We start from the raw sequence: 20,452 nt of genomic DNA, 5'->3' as shown, positions 1-20,452 counted from the left end.
TTATAATTTATGATTCGGAATTTTAATCTTGAGCCCATTTCCGATCAATTTCAGGGGATTGAAGTATATATATGTAGAGACAATTTATTCGAGTTATATGCATACTTTCTCATATATATATTGATGCATTCCATTGATTATTGGTGCTTCATGCTGTGGAAACAACTTGGCAAGAGATTTAGAACAATTTGGTAGATTCGGTCAGTCCCTTCTGCTGATAATAAAATATTACAACTTATCTTTTTGTATTTCATCTCCTTAAGTGTATAATTGCATGAGAAAAAAACACAAAGCAAATATATAAGTTGTGGTGTATATATAAAAAGAAATTCAGACAATGTATTATAATGAGTGTCTCATAATGATGGTCGTGGTCGTATTAATTAGTACAGTATATTAAACATTAATTGACATAATCGCAGTTGCGTCGAATATCTCCATGTTCATGATCAGTTAAATAGTTCTGAATGTTGCCAAGCCTGGCCATGGAGACCGCAAATTGATGGCTAAAAACTGATGATTGTGAAGACAAAGTGGAGACGAGAGGCGCGGTCCTCGAATCCGAGTAGAGCAATTGATCGGTGGACAGGAGCCCCATTTTCATCTGAAGATTCTTGTAGTACTGAACATCGAATTTATGCGGCGTCAGGGTCGAAGTCCACATATTCCGATGCTAATCTGCATTTTCTTGTCAAGTAGTTGAGATACTTGGGGCTGATGAACGGGTCGGGTTTGTGGGTTCCTTTGTAGTTAAACAACATTTTTTTTAGTGAATATTTACTTTGAACATACAAGAATCATGATATATATTTATTATTTACATCTTTATGGAATATTTTTTTAAAAAAATAAAGTAAATTATGAGACAAAAAAAAAATTTAGGGTTTTTAGATGCATGTATATTCGAAGGATTTTTACAATGTATTCAAAATTGGGCTTCAAATCTTCAACAGAATATTCTCTACCTTTGGTGGGCTTCAATAATATATTAATTGGGCTTCAAATTATAATATTTTTTTCTTCATGGGCTTCAACAATCTGTTTTAGTGGGCTCTGTGGCCAAACTCTACGATAAAATACATAGCTAGGGTTACAAATTTAACCATATTCCGTGAACTAATTCTCTCGGCCGTCGAGTGTCTTCTTTGCAGCCAAATTTCTCCTCCGACCAGGTTATTCCGATTTCTCTTCTTAGTGATCATTGGCTTCTGTTGTACTTTCTTGATTTATTTGTTTGTTTTTTTTTTCGTTTTAACAGTATTTCTCGGATGATTATTGTTGCCTACGCTTTAAATTTTGACTTGTACTCTACGTGTTTATGTAATTTTTATCTTGTGTTATCATTTGTCGGCGTTGTATGATTTTGGTAAAGTTTTTTTCAGAATGCTGGATCTGTATTTTTTGCGTAACTTGAATTTCTGATTAATGAAACATGTTCAAAGTAAAAAAAAAAATCGTTATTGCTGTCGAATTCTACGCGTGGATAATCTTTTAGTCATTTGAGCAACAAGTATTGGATGCCACTAGTTATTGTGTTCCACTGTTGCAATTATCACTGTTCACCACTCACTTTTAGCATGTATTTGACAGTGTTTTGGCTTTTGAAGAATGGAATCACAGATCAAGCATGCGATAGTGGTGAAGGTGATTGGAAGGACCGGGTCCCGTGGGCAAGTGACCCAAGTGAGAGTCAAGTTTATTGATGACCAGAACCGATTTATCATGAGAAACGTGAAGGGACCTGTTAGAGAGGGTGATGTTCTTACTCTCCTCGAGTCCGAAAGAGAGGCACGCAGGTTGCGGTGAGGACGAGATATCTATATATTCTAGTTTTATATGATCATGTTGATGTAAGCTTGTTGGTATTTTCCAGACATCAGCAGCTGACACTGCCTGCTTCTTTTTTGCTTTGATTGAATTTGGATGAAATCTGTTTTGATCGCGGGTTTTTTCCCATATGTATGTATGGGGTTGTCTAAAAAGCATCCCGACCTAAAACAATTATATCATTCATTACCAACAACACGAACAAACCATCTAAAAATAACAATCATCCTAGTTAGATGAGACATAGCCGTTGTGTCATGTCCTGCTCCACTCATCAATACATGAACATCATCTGGATTCTCGCCACTCGTTCGTTTCAAAGCAGCAACAGCAGCTGGTTTTAGCTTGCAACTTAAACCAGGGTCGCAGATCACTCCATTGGCATCATGCTGAAATGATCGAAACTTTCAAGTGTGCCATAATTTACCTCTTGGCACAAGTATCAAGACAATTGAGGACCCAAATCTCATATCTTTCGTTCGATAACAGCATAGGAGTGAATGCCTATCGCATATTCGGTGCATTCTGTTCAACACTTCGTAGATAATATATTCTCGTCCTAGGTCATCCATAGCACGAATATCAACAGTAAAGGTTACCTGTTAAAAGTAACATAAAATAAAATCTCATTTTTCTGAAGTTCTTCATAGATGAGTTTTCTGGACCTATTGTGCTTGCCTGCCCAGGAATTACATTACTTGCAATTGGCCATGTTGAAATTTCTCCAACAGTGCAAATAAGGGATCCTGCGAGAGTTTTTACTGTAGATGCTGTGCACTTACATCATAGCACAAGTAATCCTCAGGTTGTTTACAAAGACTTTCCAGGAACGCAATCAGTTCAGCAGCTGCAGCCAGAGGATCCTGCCGTATGATCATAGGGACAGTTCCTGCATACCCTTGTGAACCTTTCAAAGTTACATATAAAATCATGAACAATAAGCTTCACTAAGAACCAGAGGAAACTGTGGAAGTTCAAAAAGTAATCAAATGCGACAAAAGCCCTTGCTTTTAAACATACCAATTGTGCATTATACAGCTAAAATGTATTTGAATTTGAGTATATTTCTTGGTTATCGGTTTACAATAACTCGCAACTGAAATTAGTGAAGGGAATGTGCATTAAAAGAATCGTGTGATGCATATACATGGCTCGATTGTCTGTGGTATAAAACGCCATCAACAAAATGATATCGAGACAGGACAAGCTAATAATACGGAAGCTTTTGGAAACACTAATGCAGAACTGCTCTTTACAGCCGCGGAATCAGAAAATGATGAATTCTTGGTTATCCAGATTTCATGTACAAAGTCAATGACTCCAAACACAGCATATCGCTGTTTCCCGTCGCCATGTCCAATGCTTCCATTTGATATACGAACTCCACGGTGTCGGAGATTTCATACTGAAATTATTGTATTATATTAATTTAGTTTCCTAAACTTATAAGTTGAGTCATGACATAAAATTAATAATGTATATGTTATTAATTTAAATAGTCCATGCAGATTACAAGTATAGAATATATTAAATTGATGGAAGATGAATTAATGCAGAAATCACTATAAATTAATTAATTAGTGATCGGAGGCAAACAAAAAAAATGAATAAACATTGCCCCACAACACAAACTTCATCAATATTGTTTTAATAATTAAATTAGATTAGATGAGACATGACGGCCTCCATTACTTTCATGTTTCTTTTTTAATCAAGAAATTTCAAAGAAGGTCGAACATGGATCAAGTCTCTTTCAATATCAACAAATAAACCAAAGCTCGTTAATTTTATATATAGGTGCTATTTGCTTTGGCATACTCGTGATGTCCCTACGTACGTGCTCAATAATTGGATTGAATTCACCTGACTTGGATGGTCATTTGGAGACAATATTGTAATTACTTGGTAGTTTCGGCATTCATTGACCAAGACATTTGGAAAGAAACTGCCAACCACGGTCCTCCCTCACTCCTTCAAGTGTTGTTAAATAAGTCAGTGACGGAAACCAAACTCTGCCAGTCATCGTTCTTCTCTTCGCTCCATCCTTCCGGCCGGCCGGTACGTATTGAGCTACCATTTGTTTTTGATGATCGATCATTAATATATATATATATATATATATATATATATATATATATATATATATATGTATGTATGTATGTGTGTGTATAGGTGTGTTATGGATTCGACGTGGCACATGAATTAAAGAGATGGGAGGTTTCCAATCCAAAGCAGAGAACCATGAGAAGTTAAGGATGCTCGAACGAAGTGCGACTCAACTTCTTTCATCATCTCGTAAGTACTACAAATTTTTTTTTAATCGTGAGACATATCAATTTTATCTATATTTACATTTGAGAGAGCCACTGCTCATGCATTGATTTTTTGATCTGCTTTTCTAAAAATTAATCTTAGGAAGCTATTAATTGTAGCTAGATACAAATGGATCCAAGGTTTATCGAGAACAAAAAATGTTATATGGTTAAAATAAAGTGGGTGGGTGAGAGGTGGGCGTAGTGGTCCGTCTGGGCCAGAAATTAATTATACCGTATGGAACATGCATGCATAATCCCTTCGTACATCTTATAAGCTTTACAATTTTATAACTTGTGGGGTGTGAAAAAAAACATATATTATGCGTTTTTATTTGACGTTTGTCAATTGAATGATACCTAAATATTGCATGCGGACGAGATTAAAATAATTTCTCTAATATATAGGCTTCAGTGGATTCAAGTTAAGCTATATTTGATATATATATTGCTCATTCATCATATATACTAGTGCATCGACGCACGCGTTGCGTACTTGTATAATGTTTTTTATAATTCATTTGATTTATATTCAAATGAGGATCAAAATATAATTATAAGAAATAATGAGAGACTACACTGTAATTTTGATATATAAATTAAAAAAAAAAATTGAAAAATAAAAGAATAAAAAATAACTTCAGAAAGAATTGAACTTATAACATAAACCCAAAAAACAATGACTTTAACCACTGAACTACATATAAATTGAATTAAAATTTTAACATTTTATTAATATATATAATTATTAAAACAGACCATGACACCAAACTCTAAGAGTCTAAGTGTCTCAGACTTAATAAAATAATAATAATACAGATAGTATATATAAAATTAACGGTCGAGATGGTTTTTGCACAGAAGCAAGATATCTGAGTGGGTGTGTTCCTCTGCACAAAGCTGCATGGAAGGGTGACTGGGAGGCTGCTAAAAGCTTGTTGGCCAACGATATGACATTGGGTAACTCTCGCATATCAGAAGGGGGGGAAACTGCATTCCATATAGCTGCTTTGGAAGGGCATGGCACTTTTGTTGCTAATTTACTTGAAATGATGGACGACAAATCTTCCCTTGTACTGGAAATACAGAATCAAAAGGGAAATACTGCACTCAGTTTTGCTGCCGTCGCTGGGCATGTCCATATAGCTGTTTTGATGGTACAGAGGAACCAAAATTTGCCCACGATCCGTGGTGATGGAGGTGTCACTCCACTCTATATGGCGGCTTTTCTAGGCCACCCCGACATGGTCGATTATCTTTTCCCATTATCCGGTTTTGAGATGTGGAATGCGAACGATCAAATTGAGCTTCTCACGACATCCATCGCCTCGAAGTTGTATGGTGAGTAATTAACTCGGTTTCATTTTATGCTCATAATGATATATATATATATATATATATATATATATATATATATATATATATATATATGATAGGACAATATGTATATCTACTAAACATTAATGGATGCAGATCTGGCTATGAGAATCTTGCAACAAAATAACACGCTAGCTGGGGTCGAAGACGGCAATGGCGAGACACCTTTACAAGTGCTTGCACGGGATCCATCACATTTTCATGGCCCTAGAGACACCAAGCAGCAAGGACTCAGTTGGGGAACCTTTGCCCGCTCAAGTGAGTGATTTTGCAAATATATTTCATCATGCTAGTAATTACCAATACGTTGCTAAAGCCTAAATGATATTTTTTGTTGTCTATATCCGAATATGTGTACAGTAGCTTCAATGCTGCCTCATAACATGACGTTGCCGAAGCAAGAACTGTCGCCAGCCGATGCTGATTATGAATCCTGTGATGCATATACATTGCTCGATTATCTGTGGTATCTTACCGCATCACGCCATCAACAAAATGATATCGAAACAGGACGAGCTAATAATATCGAAGCTTTTGGAAACGCTAATGCAAAACTGCTCTTTACAGCCGCAGAATCATCAAATGATGAATTCTTGGTCGAGCTGATTCGTCGTTATCCAGATTTCCTGTACAAAGTTAATGAGTCCAAACACAGCATATTTCACATCGCTGTTAAGCTTCGACATGTCCAATGCTTCAATTTAATTTATGAAATACACGGTGTCAGAGATTTGATACTGACATACATAGACACCGAAGGCAATAACATAATGCACTTGGCCGGCAGGTTAGCCCCTCAAAATCAGCTGAATCTCATACCAGGGGCAGCCCTTCAGATGCAACGAGAAGTATTGTGGTTAAAGGAACTTGAAAAGTTGGTCAAACCATCATACGGAAGCATGAAAAACAATCAAGACCAAACACCATACGATGTGTTCATATCAGAGCACCAAGGCTTGATGAAAGAAGGCGAAAAAATGATGAAGCAGACGGCAAAATCATGCATGCTAGTTGCGATGCTAATTGCCACGGTGGTTTTCACAACTGCATTTACAGTCCCTGGCGGGTTCGACAATTCCGGTTCTCCAAGTCTACAGAACAAGAGTCTCTTTTTTGTTTTTCCCATCTCCGAGGCAGTGGCGACCCTAGCCTCTTTAACATCAATGCTGATGTTTCTGTCCATACTGACATCCCGTTATGCAGAAGACGATTTCTTGGAGTCATTGCCTTTTTCGATGGTGATTGGGGTGGCATCCCTTTTCGTGTCCATAGCCGCGATGGTGGTTTCTTTCTGCACCTGTCTTATTTTCTATCAACACGGATTAGCGTCAGTAACTGTTCTTCTGTTTTTCTTTGCTACCGTGCCGGTCATTTTTTAGCCTTAAAGTATCCTCTTCTGGTTACCATACTACGTAGTACCTATAGTTGCAAGAGGTTATTTCTTTCAAACAATAGGTTGTTGTCCTAGCTAGCTATAATTTATATACTATAATTAAATAAAAAATTGATTGCATCTCCTGTAGTACGTGTCCCGAAAGCTAAAGTACCGGACATGTCTTGTGCAGTCTAAGTTTGAACTCGTCAAGACTTTCTACTGATGTCTATGCTGTGTGCTTGAGTCGTCCGTCTGTCCAAATTTTCCTGTAATACGCTGCATGCCTATTGAAAGTTCATTTCTTTAAAGTAAAAGTACATAAAATATTTAGATTATCTTTATCGAATTTTAGATATTGTGTTCAGAGGCATCGTAACACTTATCCGCAACATATAACGGAATAAATTAGTTAATCACACAAATAAAATTTTAAGATTAAAACAAGATAGAATAAATCATGCATAAATATAAAACTTGTGTGTTGTCCCATGACAAAATATTCAATAGAAAATTGTAAATAGTTTACAAAATTAATACCAGTGAAACTACGGAAAACATTCTTCTTTATCAGGTCAAGGAAGTAAAGTGCATCCAACTAAACAATTACAAAATCACAGATACACCAATTGTATTTGCCAAAATCCCAAAGCCACAAGTAACTGTTCCACAAACACTTTGCACGAGTGTTGCCTTCGAGCGTCTCCAACATATTACAACAACACAACAAAACAGAGTAAATTAATCACGTGAAATCCTCACTTCTCAGTTTTCCTGTACAACTCGACAATCAATAACTTTATGCATGACTCTCTCTCGAGCTGCTATGTTGTTTTATCTTCTTTTATTTTCTTTTCCCCTAGATTTTATTCTTTGTATAGAGTCCTACACACATAAAAAAACAAAGAATTTCATTAGGAAAAAATCTTTTTGAATGATAGTAAAATATTTAGAAAAATTATCATTCAAGTCATTTTTTTTTTTATTACTAATCGTTTTAAAAACAATTGAAATTAAAATCGAAAATTAATTTGGCAGGTTTCCCCTCCGCAACCCACCATTAAACAAGAATGGGTCGGTCTGTTATTTGGATGGATTAAGAAATTGTCAATCTAATTCAACTCAACCTACATATTTTATATAGCAAGTGGATCGACCCAACTAATCTAACTGTTAGGAGTGTCCACCGATGATGCTGTAGCTGCCTCTACCTTGCTGGACAACCTGCAAGTTTCAACACAACAGGAAACAATAGAATATAATATGTTAGGATAAACTCGGGCTCAGACGAACTGATTTTGACTTCTCCAAATAAACAGTGAACCAAGACGAAGACCACAAAGATTTCCCTTCCTGTAACATGAACAAACGAGAGAGAAACACACAGAATAGCACAAAGCAAAGAGAACACCGAAGACTCTCAGTCACCGAAGGAAGACACACACGATGCAACCTTTTTTCTTCTCTCAAGACTCACGTTCTCTCATCTCTCAATCGGCAGCTCACAATTTTCTTGGGAAGAAAGAAAAACGTTGGCGGCTACCGGAAGAAAGAATGGAAGGAGCGTCTCTATTGATTTAAGCCCTATAGCCCATATATAAATAAGGGTGGCCATAGTAATGGGTCAGAGAAAATATTGGGCCAAACCCAACACTAACTCATTTTAACATCTTTAATTTTGAAGATAAAATTACAACAAAAAGTATATCATTTTTCTGTTATAACTTAAATATTATATATAGTATAGATAATTATTAGGTTCTCGAATCTCTTCAATTGATACGTATGTATGTATGTATGTATGTATTTGGTTTCGAGACCATATAAACTCTATATACATATTCAGTAAAAGGAAGGAATCATCAATAATAAATCAGTTGGTTTTATGAAATGGATTTAAGATTTAATTAAAATATTTAAACAACTAATTAAACTAAATTATATTTTATTAATTTAATATCTCACAAATCCATTATAACACACCCAACCAAACTAATAAATAAAGAAAACAAGAAACTTAATTGATTTATATTTTCCATTGGCGGATCTAGCATAGGATCAAAGATGGAACGTAAAGTGGGTGACTTCGTCATAACAAAGAAAACCTAGTCGAAAGATAGATCCATTCGCTCAGCTCTGAGCTTTGAGCTCCTATGGGCAAATCATGATGTGCACATACTGGGTACTCCGCTTTACTAGTGTGGCGTTAACTAGTAGTTTGATATAGAATTGGTAAAAATTTGTGTGAGACGATCTCACATGTCGTATTTTATGAGACGGATTTCTTATTGGGTCATTCATGAAAAAAAAATTATTTTTTATGCTACAAGTGTTATTTATTTTTTGTGAATATCGATAGGATTGATCCGTCTCACAGATAAAAATTCATGATATCGTCTTACACGAAACCTACTCTTTATAATTTGATGTTGACACATGTCTTTTCTCATTAACTACAGCTCTTTGTAAAATGTAAATATATTGAGCAGAGTATTCCTCAAGTTTAAAAATTTATCAAAGACTCCATGATATAGGAAATCCCGGGATCATGTTTATGACACGTGGATTGTCAAAAAAAGAATTCATGACCCACAAATTTTTTCGCTTTTTTTACTATTTATTAATTTGTTAGAAACTGCCCAAATAAATGAAAATAGCATGCGTCTCGACGGGTGGACAATGTTTTATATATTAACTAGTTTCAAATATCTTTTATCTCAACTCTCTCTTTTTCCCCTTCTATTACACCTTGGTTCGAATTAGTTCATTATATCTCAATCTTTTGTCTGCCATTTGTAAACGACCGATCTCTCATAACTAAAATCCTAAATCCGCCTCCTATGTTTATTGTTTTGAGATAGAACTGGATTGAAGACCAACTAAAATTATACATCTACAATATATATATATATATATATATATATACATATATATATATATATAGACTTGTTAACAAGAGCGACAGCACAGCTGGCGGCGCCAGCTGTGCTGTTTTTTTTTTTTTCAAAAAATGTAAATTTTTTTTTTGATTTTTTACAAAATAATACCAACCTTTTCAAAAAAATATTATAAAAATCTTATTCATGCAATTCTTTTTAATTTTTTTTACTTATCAAACAGTTATTTATTTTTCATTTTCATTTTTCCTGATTAACGGTGGCTGTCCTATAAATCTTGATGTATTTTTGATTTTTTTTATTTTTATTTATAAAATTGAATTGACATTCAATTGTGGCCTGATTATACGTATCTTATCTATTTTCTGTTGTTTAAATTTGGTCGCATTCTGGGAATTTAATTAATTAATGACTCAAACATATTATCTTATTTTCCACGAACTAGCCAGCATATCTATAAATTAAATTTTCGAATTTTGCATCAATTTAATCAGGAAAAATGAAAATAGAAAATAAATAATTGTTTGATAAGTAAAAAAAAAAATTAAAAGAATTACAGGAATAAGATTTTTGTAATATTTTTTTGAAAAGGTTGGTATGATTTTGTAAAAAATCAAATTTTTTTTTTACTTTTAAAAAAAAAATTAAAAACAAAAGCGACAGCACAGCTGGCGCCGCCAGCTGGGCGCCAGCTGTGCTGTCGCCCTTGTTACCCTGCACCCTTGGGGTGCAAGATAACAAGTCTATATATATATATATATATAGACTTGTTATCTTATATATATATATATAAGATAACAAGTCTATATATATATATATATATATATATATATAGACTTGTTATCTTATATATATATATATATATATATATATAAAATAGATGAAAGAAGACTTAAAATAGAAGACTTAAAAAATTAGGTGGATGTTCCAACATGGGGGCCTTCTGTGAAATTTCTGGCTTGATTATATATCTTCTTTTTTCTTCCGGCGGCTATGGAAAGGCCTCAAGAATGGGTCCCAATTGTCTCTTCTAAAATAATATTTAAGGAACAAATATGATATATATATATATATATATATATATATATATATATATATATTATATATATATATATATATATATATATATATATAATTCAAGGCGAATTCAATCAAATTATTGAGGTTAGGAACGACTTGATCACGTACGAGTACCAAATCCCCATTAGATTAATAATATAGCAATTGTAAATTGTTTAAATATTTTTGTTATGTCGTTTGGACAATCTTCTTGGCCAGCATTGGTTATTTGGTTATATATATATATATATATATATATATATATATATACAATTTTGATATATATATCAAAACTATATATATATATATATATATATATATATATATATATATATATATATATATATATATATATAGTTTTGATATATATATATATATATATATCAAAACTATATATATATATATATATATATATATCAAAATTGTATATATATATATATATATATATATATTACTATTTATTAAGTTTAAGCATATTAGAATAACTGTTTTTGGTGTCTTTGGTCTGTTTTTTGGTTTCCCTATTTTGCCCCTATTTGATATCAAAATTACATTTTTGTTTTTTTTTTTTAATTTCAAAAAACATTTTTGTTTTTATTTTTTTTATTACAATTATTCAAATAGCATTTTAGTACCTCGATAATTTGTCAAATTTCATTTTAGTCCATAAATAATTATAAAAAAAAATTGTACACACACGCACCGCGTGTGCAGAGTAGCTAGTATATATGTATGTATGTGAAATTAGTTGGTAGTTTCTGCATTGACAAAACCCAATTAGAAAGAAACTCCCAAAATCGCGCTGATCACCGCTCCTTCAAGTGATAAATAAGTCAAGCCTGCAGTGAAGGAAAGCAAAACTCGACGCCATCATTTTCCTCTTCGCTATGTACGTAACTAATCCTTTTCCGTTTATTAATTAACATCCTTTCATTCTTCACATAACAGTTTCAAATACACGTGCACTCACATATAATTTCACTCCGCCGTCTGCGAAAAAAGTGTTATCCGGCTAGGGCTATGTTAATATGCAGCACGTTGAGATTATAGATATTTTATGTGACGATCCCATGTTATTTGATCGAGAACAGATTGATTTGTATTTTATGATCATTATTAACGTGCATGCATGCCCTAAATATATATACATATATATGTATATGTAGGTGTGTTACTGATTAGAGAAATGGGTGGTTACCAATCGAAAGAAGAAGCGAACCATGAGAAGCTAAGGCGGCTCGAACGGAGAGCAACTCGTCTGCTTCTTTCATCATCTCGTAAGTACTACGTATTGGTACTTCGGTTAATACAGTTAGATTTTCTTTTGTTTTAGTATTTGTTCGTTTGTCCAAAATATTAAATTCAAAATAATACTTTTTTATTTTATATTAATGTTATCCTACTTCACTCATATGACGATAATATAACATTATTACTTATTGTTGGTGTGCAATAATCGACACTGACGGACAGAGTAATCGAAACGTTGTATTTGACTTGCGGTTTAAAATATTTGAGTTGTAACGTTACCACCAACTATCACTTTTGGTAAAACGACAAACCTTTGATTCTAAAATTTGTATCTGAATAAAAGTCACGAATTTGATTTCATTGATTGCAATAAATGCAATTGGGAGATTGCTAGTGTGCAAAAAAATGTCTTTAATGGACAGAATAATTAAAACGTGACACTTGAACTGCTATACGTATGGTTTAAAAAAATTGAGTTGCATTGTTATTATTAGTTATAATTTTTAGTAAAACGCCAAATGCTCGGTTCTACACATATCTTAAAATCAAGATAATCAAAATGAAAAGATTTTTTCCTCATATTTTAAATATTGAGTGTCGTTCTTGTTTATTTTTTCCTTTATTTTTGCTTTGTTTATTTTAATGTATGTAATATAGACTTTATTTGTATCATATGAGCCGTGCAAAAGAGAATCTATGTCAAATAAACAATATTCGTTGAATTGAGTTATTTCCTATAAAAAAAAAAAAGATCATAAACAAAAAATTATCCAACTTACTAAGTTAAAACTAAATTTTGACAAATTACATAATTAAAATCCAAAACATGTCAACTTACAATACTAAAATCCTAATTTTATCCTATACCATGCATGTAGGATCCCCTCGCATGTATATTATAAGTCTCACAATTAATTTTATAACTTGTGGCGTACTGATCGACAAAACATATGACGTATATTATGTCTTTTAATTTATATGACTTTTGTTGATTGTATTATCATTATTGATTGATTTATAAATCAACTCGAGTCCACTGAAAATTATTTTAAAAGTTCATTTTTTAACATATATATTCCATTCACAATTTCGAACGCAATAGTTAGAAATAATTTTAAAAAAGAGAATAATTTGAACTGAAGCAACACAAACTTTAAAACAATTTTTTTAACACCGTTTTCTATTTAACATTCTGCTTTAAAATAGGGTAAATAAGCAATTTTGGTCTAGAAAATTTTGAATAACTTTAAATTTTTATATAGTTTTTAAAAGTCAACATCGAATATCACAACTATTAAAACAATAAAAAAAATATTTTGAATTCCACTAAATTTTCATAAAATTCATAAAAGATTGAATATAGTTTTAATACACATACATGACTAGTTTGACACCTTGAACATACCATTTACGCCAACAGCAGCTCGAAATAAAACTTTCTTTTAAAGTTTTAACATAAAACTCCTATTAAGCTGTCTCGCCAGTTAAACTTATTAAATTAGATTGAACTCGCCGTGTTAGCCTGCCCCTCCATAGAATTGAGGCGGACTGGGTTGGGAAAATCTCAACCCGTTTGGAGGCCGACCAAATGCTGGCCAAACGAGTTGTGCTTGCGGGGGCCGTAAGTTATGGTGGGTTGGAACGATCCTCTAGAATATGATTTTTTTTTTATTTTTTATTTTTAACAAAATTGTATTTTTAAGTTTGTTAGATATATATTTTTAGGCAAAAAATTGTGTGAGACGGTCTCACGGGTCGTATTTGTGAGACGGATCTTTTATTTGGGTCACCAATGAAAAAATATTATTTTTTATGCTAAGAGTATTATTTTTTATTGTGAATATGGGTAAGGTTGACCGGTCTCACATGTTAAGATCCGTGAGACGGTCTCACATGAGACCCACTCATATTTTTAAGTCTTATCTAACTTATTTTAAATAAATTTTAATGATAATTAACTTTATAGTATTTTTTTAAAATTTCATGCTTTATTTAACTAATTAATTTTATTAATTTCTCACAACAATACTTTTAAATTTTAGTTGAAGAATTTGATTAAAATTTATTTTTATTTTTAACATTTCAAATTATTTTTAGACTTTCTTTATTAAAAAATTAGCAGTTTTTCCAATTAAGATTGTTCAGGTTGCGTCCATGGTTCGCTGGAACGACCGTTCCGGAACGAGAATGGCATTCACCGAGTCAAAGTTCTGGGCAAAAACGTTGGATGCTTCGTAACGCCGTTTTTCGGTGATATGTCGGTGGAACAGAACGGTTTTTATCCGATTTTTTGATATTTTACGTGGCTTGTTTTAAGTATTTACATTTTTATATTTTTGTGTCGTTTTTAACTTTCATAATTTATTCATTATTTCTTCATCTAAGTTCAAAACATAAAATTAAAATTATGACAACATCTACTTAAAAATAGTAAACTATTTAATTAATTTATTCATATGTATTTATGATAGAATATTATTAATGCTAGTAATATTTGTGCAGTTTTTACTAATTTCTTAAATTTTTAATTTTTTTTATAAATTCGTGACCGTTCCGCAACATAATAAACTGGAACTGTGGTTGCCGTTCCAAGCATCGCAACCGTTCCGACGAACCATGGTTACGTCGCTCATTTGCCACACCTGTCTGATGGCGGGTTGCAGGCTGGCTCGTCCAGCCAGCCTATTTTGACATTCTTATCACATGTCAATTTAATGAGACATATATTTGACACATTCTGATCCATAAATTTCTTTATGTTGAAATTATTAGTTTTCAGCGTAAATATTTATCAGATCGACTCATCTCATATGAGACATACTCTTTTTAAATTAAAGTGGTATGAGAAAAATAAAGTGTAAAAGAAAAATACGGTGTATATTATTGTATGGTTGTTAGGGAGTGATTCGATAATTATAAAAAATATTTACCACAATACAAAAGTTTGTCCGTAAAGAAAGTTTAAATTTGATAAATACTATATATAGATAGATATTAACGGTCGAGTTGGTTTGTGCGCACGCAGAAGGAAGATATCTTAGTGCTTGTGTTCCACTGCACAAAGCTGCACTGAAGGGTGACTGGGAAGCTGCTGAAAGCTTGTTAGCCAACGATATGACGTTGGGTAAATCTCGCATAACAGAAGGGGGGGAAACTGCATTACATGTTGCTGCTTTGGAAGGACACCACACTTTTGTAGCTAATTTACTGGAAAAGATGGGCGACCAATCTTCCCTTGTACTGGAAATAAAGAATCAGAAGGGACACACTGCACTCAGTTTTGCTGCCGTCGCTGGGCATGTCCATATCGCTATTTTGATGTTACAGAAGAACAAAAAATTGCCCATGATCCATGGTGATGGTTGTGTCACCCCACTCTATATGGCGGCATTTTCAGGCCACCACGACATGGGCGATTATCTCTTCCCATTATCCGGCTTTGAGATGTGGAATGAGAGCGATCAAATTGAGCTTCTCACGACATCCATCGCCTCTGGGTTGTATGGTGAGTGATTAACTCGGGTTCATTTTAGATTCTGAAAAAAAAAAAAAAACATTTTAGGACAATATGTGTAACCGCTAAACAATTCATGGATGCAGATCTGGCTATGAAAATCTTACAACAAAATAACACGCTAGCTGGGGTCGAAGACGGCAATGGCGAGACACCTTTACAAGTGCTTGCACGGGATCCCTCACACTTTCGTGGCCCTAGAGACACCATGCAACAAGGACTCAGTTGGAAAACCATTGCCCGCGCAAGTTAGTGATTTTGCAAATATATTTCATTATTTTTTGTAATTACCTATACGTTGCTAAATGATATTTTTATTGTTTGATCTCCAGTGCTACCTCATAACATGAAGTGGCCGAAGCAAGAACTGTCGCCAGCTGATGTGGATGACGAATCGTGTGATGCATATACATTGCTCGATTATCTGTGGATTATAACCGCATCACGCCACCAACAAAATGATATCGAAACCGGACAAGCTAATAATACGGAAGCTTTTGGAAACGCTAATGCAAAACTGCTCTTTACAGCCGCAGAATCAGCAAATGATGAATTCTTGGTCGAGCTGATTGGTCGTTATCCGGATTTCATTTACAAAGTCAACGAGTCCAAACACAGCATATTTCATATAGCTGTTTTGCATCGCCATGTCCGATGCTTCAATTTGATATATGAACTACACGGTGTCAGAGATTTGATACTAACATATATAGACGCTGAAGGCAATAACATATTGCACTTGGCCGGCAGGTTAGCCCCTCAAAATCAGCTCAATCTCATACCAGGGGCAGCTCTTCAGATGCAACGAGAAGTATTGTGGTTTAAGGAAGTCGAAAAGTTAGTCAAACACTCATACAGAAACATGGAAAACAATCAAGGCCAAACACCACACGATGTGTTCATCTCAGAGCACCAAGGCTTGATGAAAGAAGGTGAAAAAATGATGAAGCAGACGGCCAAATCATGCATGCTCGTTGCGATGCTAATTGCCACGGTTGTTTTCACAACTGCCTTTACAGTGCCCGGTGGTTACGACGATGCCGGTTCTCCAAGTCTACAGCACAAGAGGCTTTTTTATGTTTTTCCTATCTCTGAGGCAGTGGCAACCCTATCCTCTTTGACATCAATGCTGATGTTTCTGTCCATACTGACGTCCCGCTATGCAGAAAATGATTTCCTGGAGTCATTGCCTTTTTGGATAGTGATTGGGGTGGCATCCCTTTTCATGTCCATAGCCGCGATGATGGTTGCGTTCGGCACCTGTCTTATTTTCTATCAACACGGATTAGCACCAGTAACTGTTCTTCTGTTTTTCTTTGCTACTGTGCCGGTCACGTTTATAGCCTTAAAGTATCCTCTTCTAGTTACCATACTACGTAGTACCTATAGTTGCAAGTGGTTATTTCTTTCAAAAAGGCGGTTGTCATAGCTAGCTACCTATAATTTGCATAATACGAATAAATTGACCGCACCTCCTGTGCCACGAAAGCAAGAGTACCTAGTTAGGATTGTATTATAATTTGGGTACGGTCAGTGTAATTAAATCTATATGTTTTTATTTATCGATAGAAAAAACTGTCTGCTTCCTATTATCACGAGCAACAACATTAAGTTGCCTTTCTAAGATGTTATTGACGAATGAAGATCCTTACACTTGCCACAAAGTTGTCTTATCTTCAAAATGAATATTTAGTGATCCACCTTTAACTGGTAAAAATTACCCAGCCGGCCATTTCATCTGTCTCCCTCCAAGCACATGTAAGTGGAGATGGTACACGGATTGACCTGAATTTAAAGAGAACACGATGTTATCATTTTTGGATAGCTCAGGTCGTAAATATTAATACATCACAACTTCAATCCATTTATTAATTTATTACATATAAGTGGTAAGGTGACCTTGGAATAAACAGTGATACTTTAATTTTCTTGCCGGGATGATCCCTTTGTTTGAAAAGGTTAGACAGGGCTGAGTGATCATTTTAAGGTTGCTATTTATCATCTGCATTACAGAAACTGGTGTAATATTATTGTGCTAATGCCTTTGGGCTTTTCAGGCTCGGTAGTATACTATCATATTCCATGAGTTGAAATATTACCCTTACAATAACAAAAAAGAAAGACATTTCAACCCAATCCCAATGTGCCAAATCATTTGAAAACATGTTCGTAACATACTAACATTAACAAGAGGGAGGAGGATGACATTTTCAGGCTAAAATTGGGACAATTTGAACATTTATTAAATGATGGGAACAAAATGTGACAACAAAATGGAAGTTAAAGGATGAATGATGAGGTTTGTAATAATACAATGATGAGAATCAAATACGAGACCAAATATGGGGGCCAGGATTAAATTTTTCCCTCTTCTGACAATGCTTTGAGCATAGGGAATTGGACACTCATTCTCACTTATTTCTTGTGCCCATACAGCTACACAGTCAAGAGCAAATAATCGGGAAAATAGAGTGAAACTTACAAGCAGATGGGCCACTGTTAATAACAACACGAAAACCATCTATGATGCCTTCTTTCTCAGCCACTATTTTCGCAGCATAAAGAAGGTGACCCAAAATCTCTCCATGTCTTTGATCTGCCTATCAAACACTAACAATTCTCGTTAAAGTCTATCACCGATCTGAATCTAAAAATCTTAGTATGATTTCTCTTCCATGATCATACTGACATATAAATGGTGAAAAAAGTAACATCACTTGATTATCAATAATAATATCTAATCATAATGGGGCCAATGCTGGTTGCAAGCAGATAGCACACAACAAAGGTACGATATCAAAGAATAATCATCATAAACAGTTGCCACAGCAAACTGTATCCTTTACGCAGATATTGAATATTGTTCTAAAAGTCAAATTCATACATATTTCACCACCTTTCTGCTGCTATGTCTTGGCGTAAGCATAAATAATTTAAAGTATGAACTGTGAACCACGTATAACATCCATTAAGCATATGAAGCAACCAATAGTGACAGAGTAAAATGAAGGAAGACACACCTTCCCAAGATGCGTTAAACCATCTCGTAACTTTGGTACGACAAGAACATGAACAGGAGCCTGTGGACTAATATCTCGAAAAGCAAGTACCTTTTCATCCTCATATACAATGGTTGAAGGGATCTCCTTTGCAATAATCTTGTCGAATCTTGAAAGACATGAACGGTAAAGCATCAAGACACACTTCAGACAGTAAATACAAATATTATACAATGACAAAAAAAAAAAAAAAACAAGTGAAACTCAATATCCTAATAAATGAGTTTGAGGGAATTCTAGAATTTCTAGGGGGTGTAATAGAACGCGAAAAACACATAAAGTGATAGTATTAAAAAGGACGAAAAGAAAATTGAATAGGATGAACCCCAGCAGATTTTTCACAAGAACCTACTATTAATCAATACAGCATTTCAAAATCCCTACAAGTTTAGGTCAATGCATAATGTTTCATCTTTCCTCGTTGTCGATTCCAAGTCCCAACTCTTGAAGAACAGTAGCACAAGAATAGTCTTGATATTAAGGAGGAAGGAGGAAATGGAAAGCCATGAATTCGAAACTACGAGGAACCAAAACTGGAACAAAATCAATCTCAACCATATAAAATTGCCTGAACTTATGCACGGATATTTTCATCCAAAAATAGGAAAAACTTCACGTGAAATGAATCAATGCACTATTTTCATCAGCCAGAATAAATGTTGATACATTGTTGGTGCTTCACTATCAGCATTGAGAGCAGCAGCCCTAGCAGAGGCCTCTTCATCACTTGCACGTATAGATGAGAAGGCACTGAAAGATACACGATAAAGGCATGGTTAACAAAAACCTGTTAAGTTCGTCAATATTTACAAAGAAACTAATCACGGGTAGCTGCAAGAGAACTCGTTCTTTCTCTGTGTAAATGACTTAAAAGGGAAAAAGCTTTTTTTAGGCGAAAGTTTTGGGTCAGCAAAGAAACTTAAAAAAGTTTTTTTAAATGAAATTAGTAACTTTTTCTTATAACTGAGCAATTGCTACATAAAACATTACCACATCACGAGCTTCCTAGCTCAAAAATCTTTCAAAAGAAATGAAGAACATGTTTCAACTGTAGGCAAACAACATAGGCAGGGAAAAGACAACGAACTGAAGAGGGAGGCGAGAGAGTAGGAAAGATGGATTCTTCGCAGTAACTTTGGATGCATTGATCAAACCAAAACCAACCGCTCGGCCAGCTAGCAAAGGGCCACTGCTAAAACGACACGAGGGAGCTCAATTCATACGAATTCCAGGCAACTGAACAAAATGTGAGAATAAAATACAGAAGAAGATAAATTACCGTAAAATAGAGAGGGAATTCATGGATAATCAGAATAAATTCCAAAGAGCGCTCGCAAAGTGAGGGCTTGGCAAATCCAGTTCCAGGGACGAAATTTACGAGGTTTGGCCGTAAATAAATATGTGTGTGTCAATATATATATATATAGGATTATCCAAAGCCAGGGGCGGAACAACGGCAGAAGCCCAATCTGGCCCATGTCCTTACTGGGGGTCGGTCTGGTAGCTGAATATCCAGCCCTATTTAGTTTTTAACCCATTGCCTCTTCATTGATTTCTCTTGGTTCCTTTTCTCTGTGTTCAGTTGGAGCCCGTTTGGCTAAAAAATCTCATGGATTAGAACTTGAAATTTATGTCTTCTCCACTTTTATTTCTAAATTTTTAAAAAATTAAAACAAATTTTTTTTTAACATTTATCTATACATCATAATCATTTGTTTTTTTTATTTTCATGAAAACACTTAAAAAAAATCTGAACTTATTTAAATATTTTTTAAAGTACATCT

At 34.2% G+C, this 20,452-nt stretch overlaps 3 protein-coding genes and 1 pseudogene across 7 annotated transcripts; 3 read left to right on the top strand and 1 right to left on the bottom strand.

Moving 5' to 3' along the window:
• The first annotated feature begins 1,058 nt into the window (after positions 1 to 1,058).
• Positions 1,059 to 1,942, top strand: LOC140834892 (small ribosomal subunit protein eS28x). Of its 2 annotated transcripts, none has more exons than XR_012118779.1 (2): positions 1,059 to 1,172; positions 1,591 to 1,942. XR_012118779.1 is itself a non-coding variant. In XM_073200082.1 (2 exons), exon 2 carries the CDS (start codon positions 1,609 to 1,611, stop codon positions 1,804 to 1,806), a length of 198 nt encoding a protein of 65 aa, XP_073056183.1. In that variant the 5' UTR covers positions 1,084 to 1,172; position 1,608; the 3' UTR covers positions 1,807 to 1,942. The 2 variants fall into 2 exon arrangements, 1 of the variants encoding a protein (XP_073056183.1); XM_073200082.1 differs by having other exon boundaries at positions 1,084 to 1,172; positions 1,608 to 1,942.
• Positions 1,943 to 3,584: 1,642 nt separating this feature from the next.
• Positions 3,585 to 7,101, top strand: LOC140834890 (uncharacterized; annotated as a pseudogene).
• Positions 7,102 to 11,617: 4,516 nt separating this feature from the next.
• On the top strand, positions 11,618 to 17,093 carry LOC140834888 (uncharacterized). 2 transcript variants are annotated; one of them, XM_073200075.1, is made up of 5 exons: positions 11,618 to 11,733; positions 12,011 to 12,121; positions 15,121 to 15,600; positions 15,696 to 15,857; positions 15,942 to 17,093. In XM_073200075.1, exons 2-5 carry the CDS (start codon positions 12,031 to 12,033, stop codon positions 17,036 to 17,038), a joined length of 1,830 nt encoding a protein of 609 aa, XP_073056176.1. In that variant the 5' UTR covers positions 11,618 to 11,733; positions 12,011 to 12,030; the 3' UTR covers positions 17,039 to 17,093. The 2 variants fall into 2 exon arrangements, with proteins under 2 accessions (XP_073056176.1, XP_073056177.1); XM_073200076.1 differs by lacking the exon at positions 11,618 to 11,733 and having other exon boundaries at positions 11,969 to 12,121.
• A 50-nt stretch (positions 17,094 to 17,143) lies between these two features.
• Positions 17,144 to 20,095, bottom strand: LOC140834889 (14 kDa zinc-binding protein-like). Of its 3 annotated transcripts, none has more exons than XM_073200078.1 (6): positions 19,948 to 20,095; positions 19,756 to 19,857; positions 19,335 to 19,418; positions 18,630 to 18,777; positions 18,092 to 18,209; positions 17,144 to 17,394 (listed from the first exon to the last, which is right to left on the bottom strand). In XM_073200078.1, the coding sequence occupies exons 1-6, from the start codon at positions 19,968 to 19,970 to the stop codon at positions 17,327 to 17,329; spliced, it is 543 nt and encodes a 180-aa protein (XP_073056179.1). In that variant the 5' UTR covers positions 19,971 to 20,095; the 3' UTR covers positions 17,144 to 17,326. The 3 variants fall into 3 exon arrangements, with proteins under 3 accessions (XP_073056179.1, XP_073056181.1, XP_073056178.1); XM_073200080.1 differs by having other exon boundaries at positions 18,720 to 18,777; positions 19,756 to 19,860; positions 19,948 to 20,084; XM_073200077.1 differs by having other exon boundaries at positions 19,756 to 19,860; positions 19,948 to 20,081.
• Between the last annotated feature and the right edge of the window lie 357 nt (positions 20,096 to 20,452).

Source organism: Primulina eburnea, chromosome 6 (genome assembly GCF_022965805.1).
Source record: "Primulina eburnea isolate SZY01 chromosome 6, ASM2296580v1, whole genome shotgun sequence".
Classification (NCBI taxonomy): domain Eukaryota; kingdom Viridiplantae; phylum Streptophyta; class Magnoliopsida; order Lamiales; family Gesneriaceae; genus Primulina; species Primulina eburnea.
Note: the sequence above shows the minus strand (reverse complement) of the source record. Positions and strands in the feature narration are given on the sequence as shown.

Bases quoted from the DNA above. Each gene is read 5' to 3' on its own strand.
- LOC140834892 (XM_073200082.1), top strand. From the start codon at position 1,609: ATGGAATCACAGATCAAGCATGCGATAGTGGTGAAGGTGATTGGAAGG.
- LOC140834888 (XM_073200075.1), top strand. From the start codon at position 12,031: ATGGGTGGTTACCAATCGAAAGAAGAAGCGAACCATGAGAAGCTAAGG. The intron at 12,122-15,120 runs GTAAGTACTACG...GTGCGCACGCAG, and splicing joins TCTGCTTCTTTCATCATCTC to AAGGAAGATATCTTAGTGCT. The intron at 15,601-15,695 runs GTGAGTGATTAA...TCATGGATGCAG, and splicing joins CATCGCCTCTGGGTTGTATG to ATCTGGCTATGAAAATCTTA.
- LOC140834889 (XM_073200077.1), bottom strand. From the start codon at position 19,970: ATGAATTCCCTCTCTATTTTACG. The intron at 19,861-19,947 runs GTAATTTATCTT...GTGTCGTTTTAG, and splicing joins AATTCCCTCTCTATTTTACG to CAGTGGCCCTTTGCTAGCTG. The intron at 18,778-19,334 runs GTATCAACATTT...ATGTCTTTCAAG, and splicing joins GATAGTGAAGCACCAACAAT to ATTCGACAAGATTATTGCAA.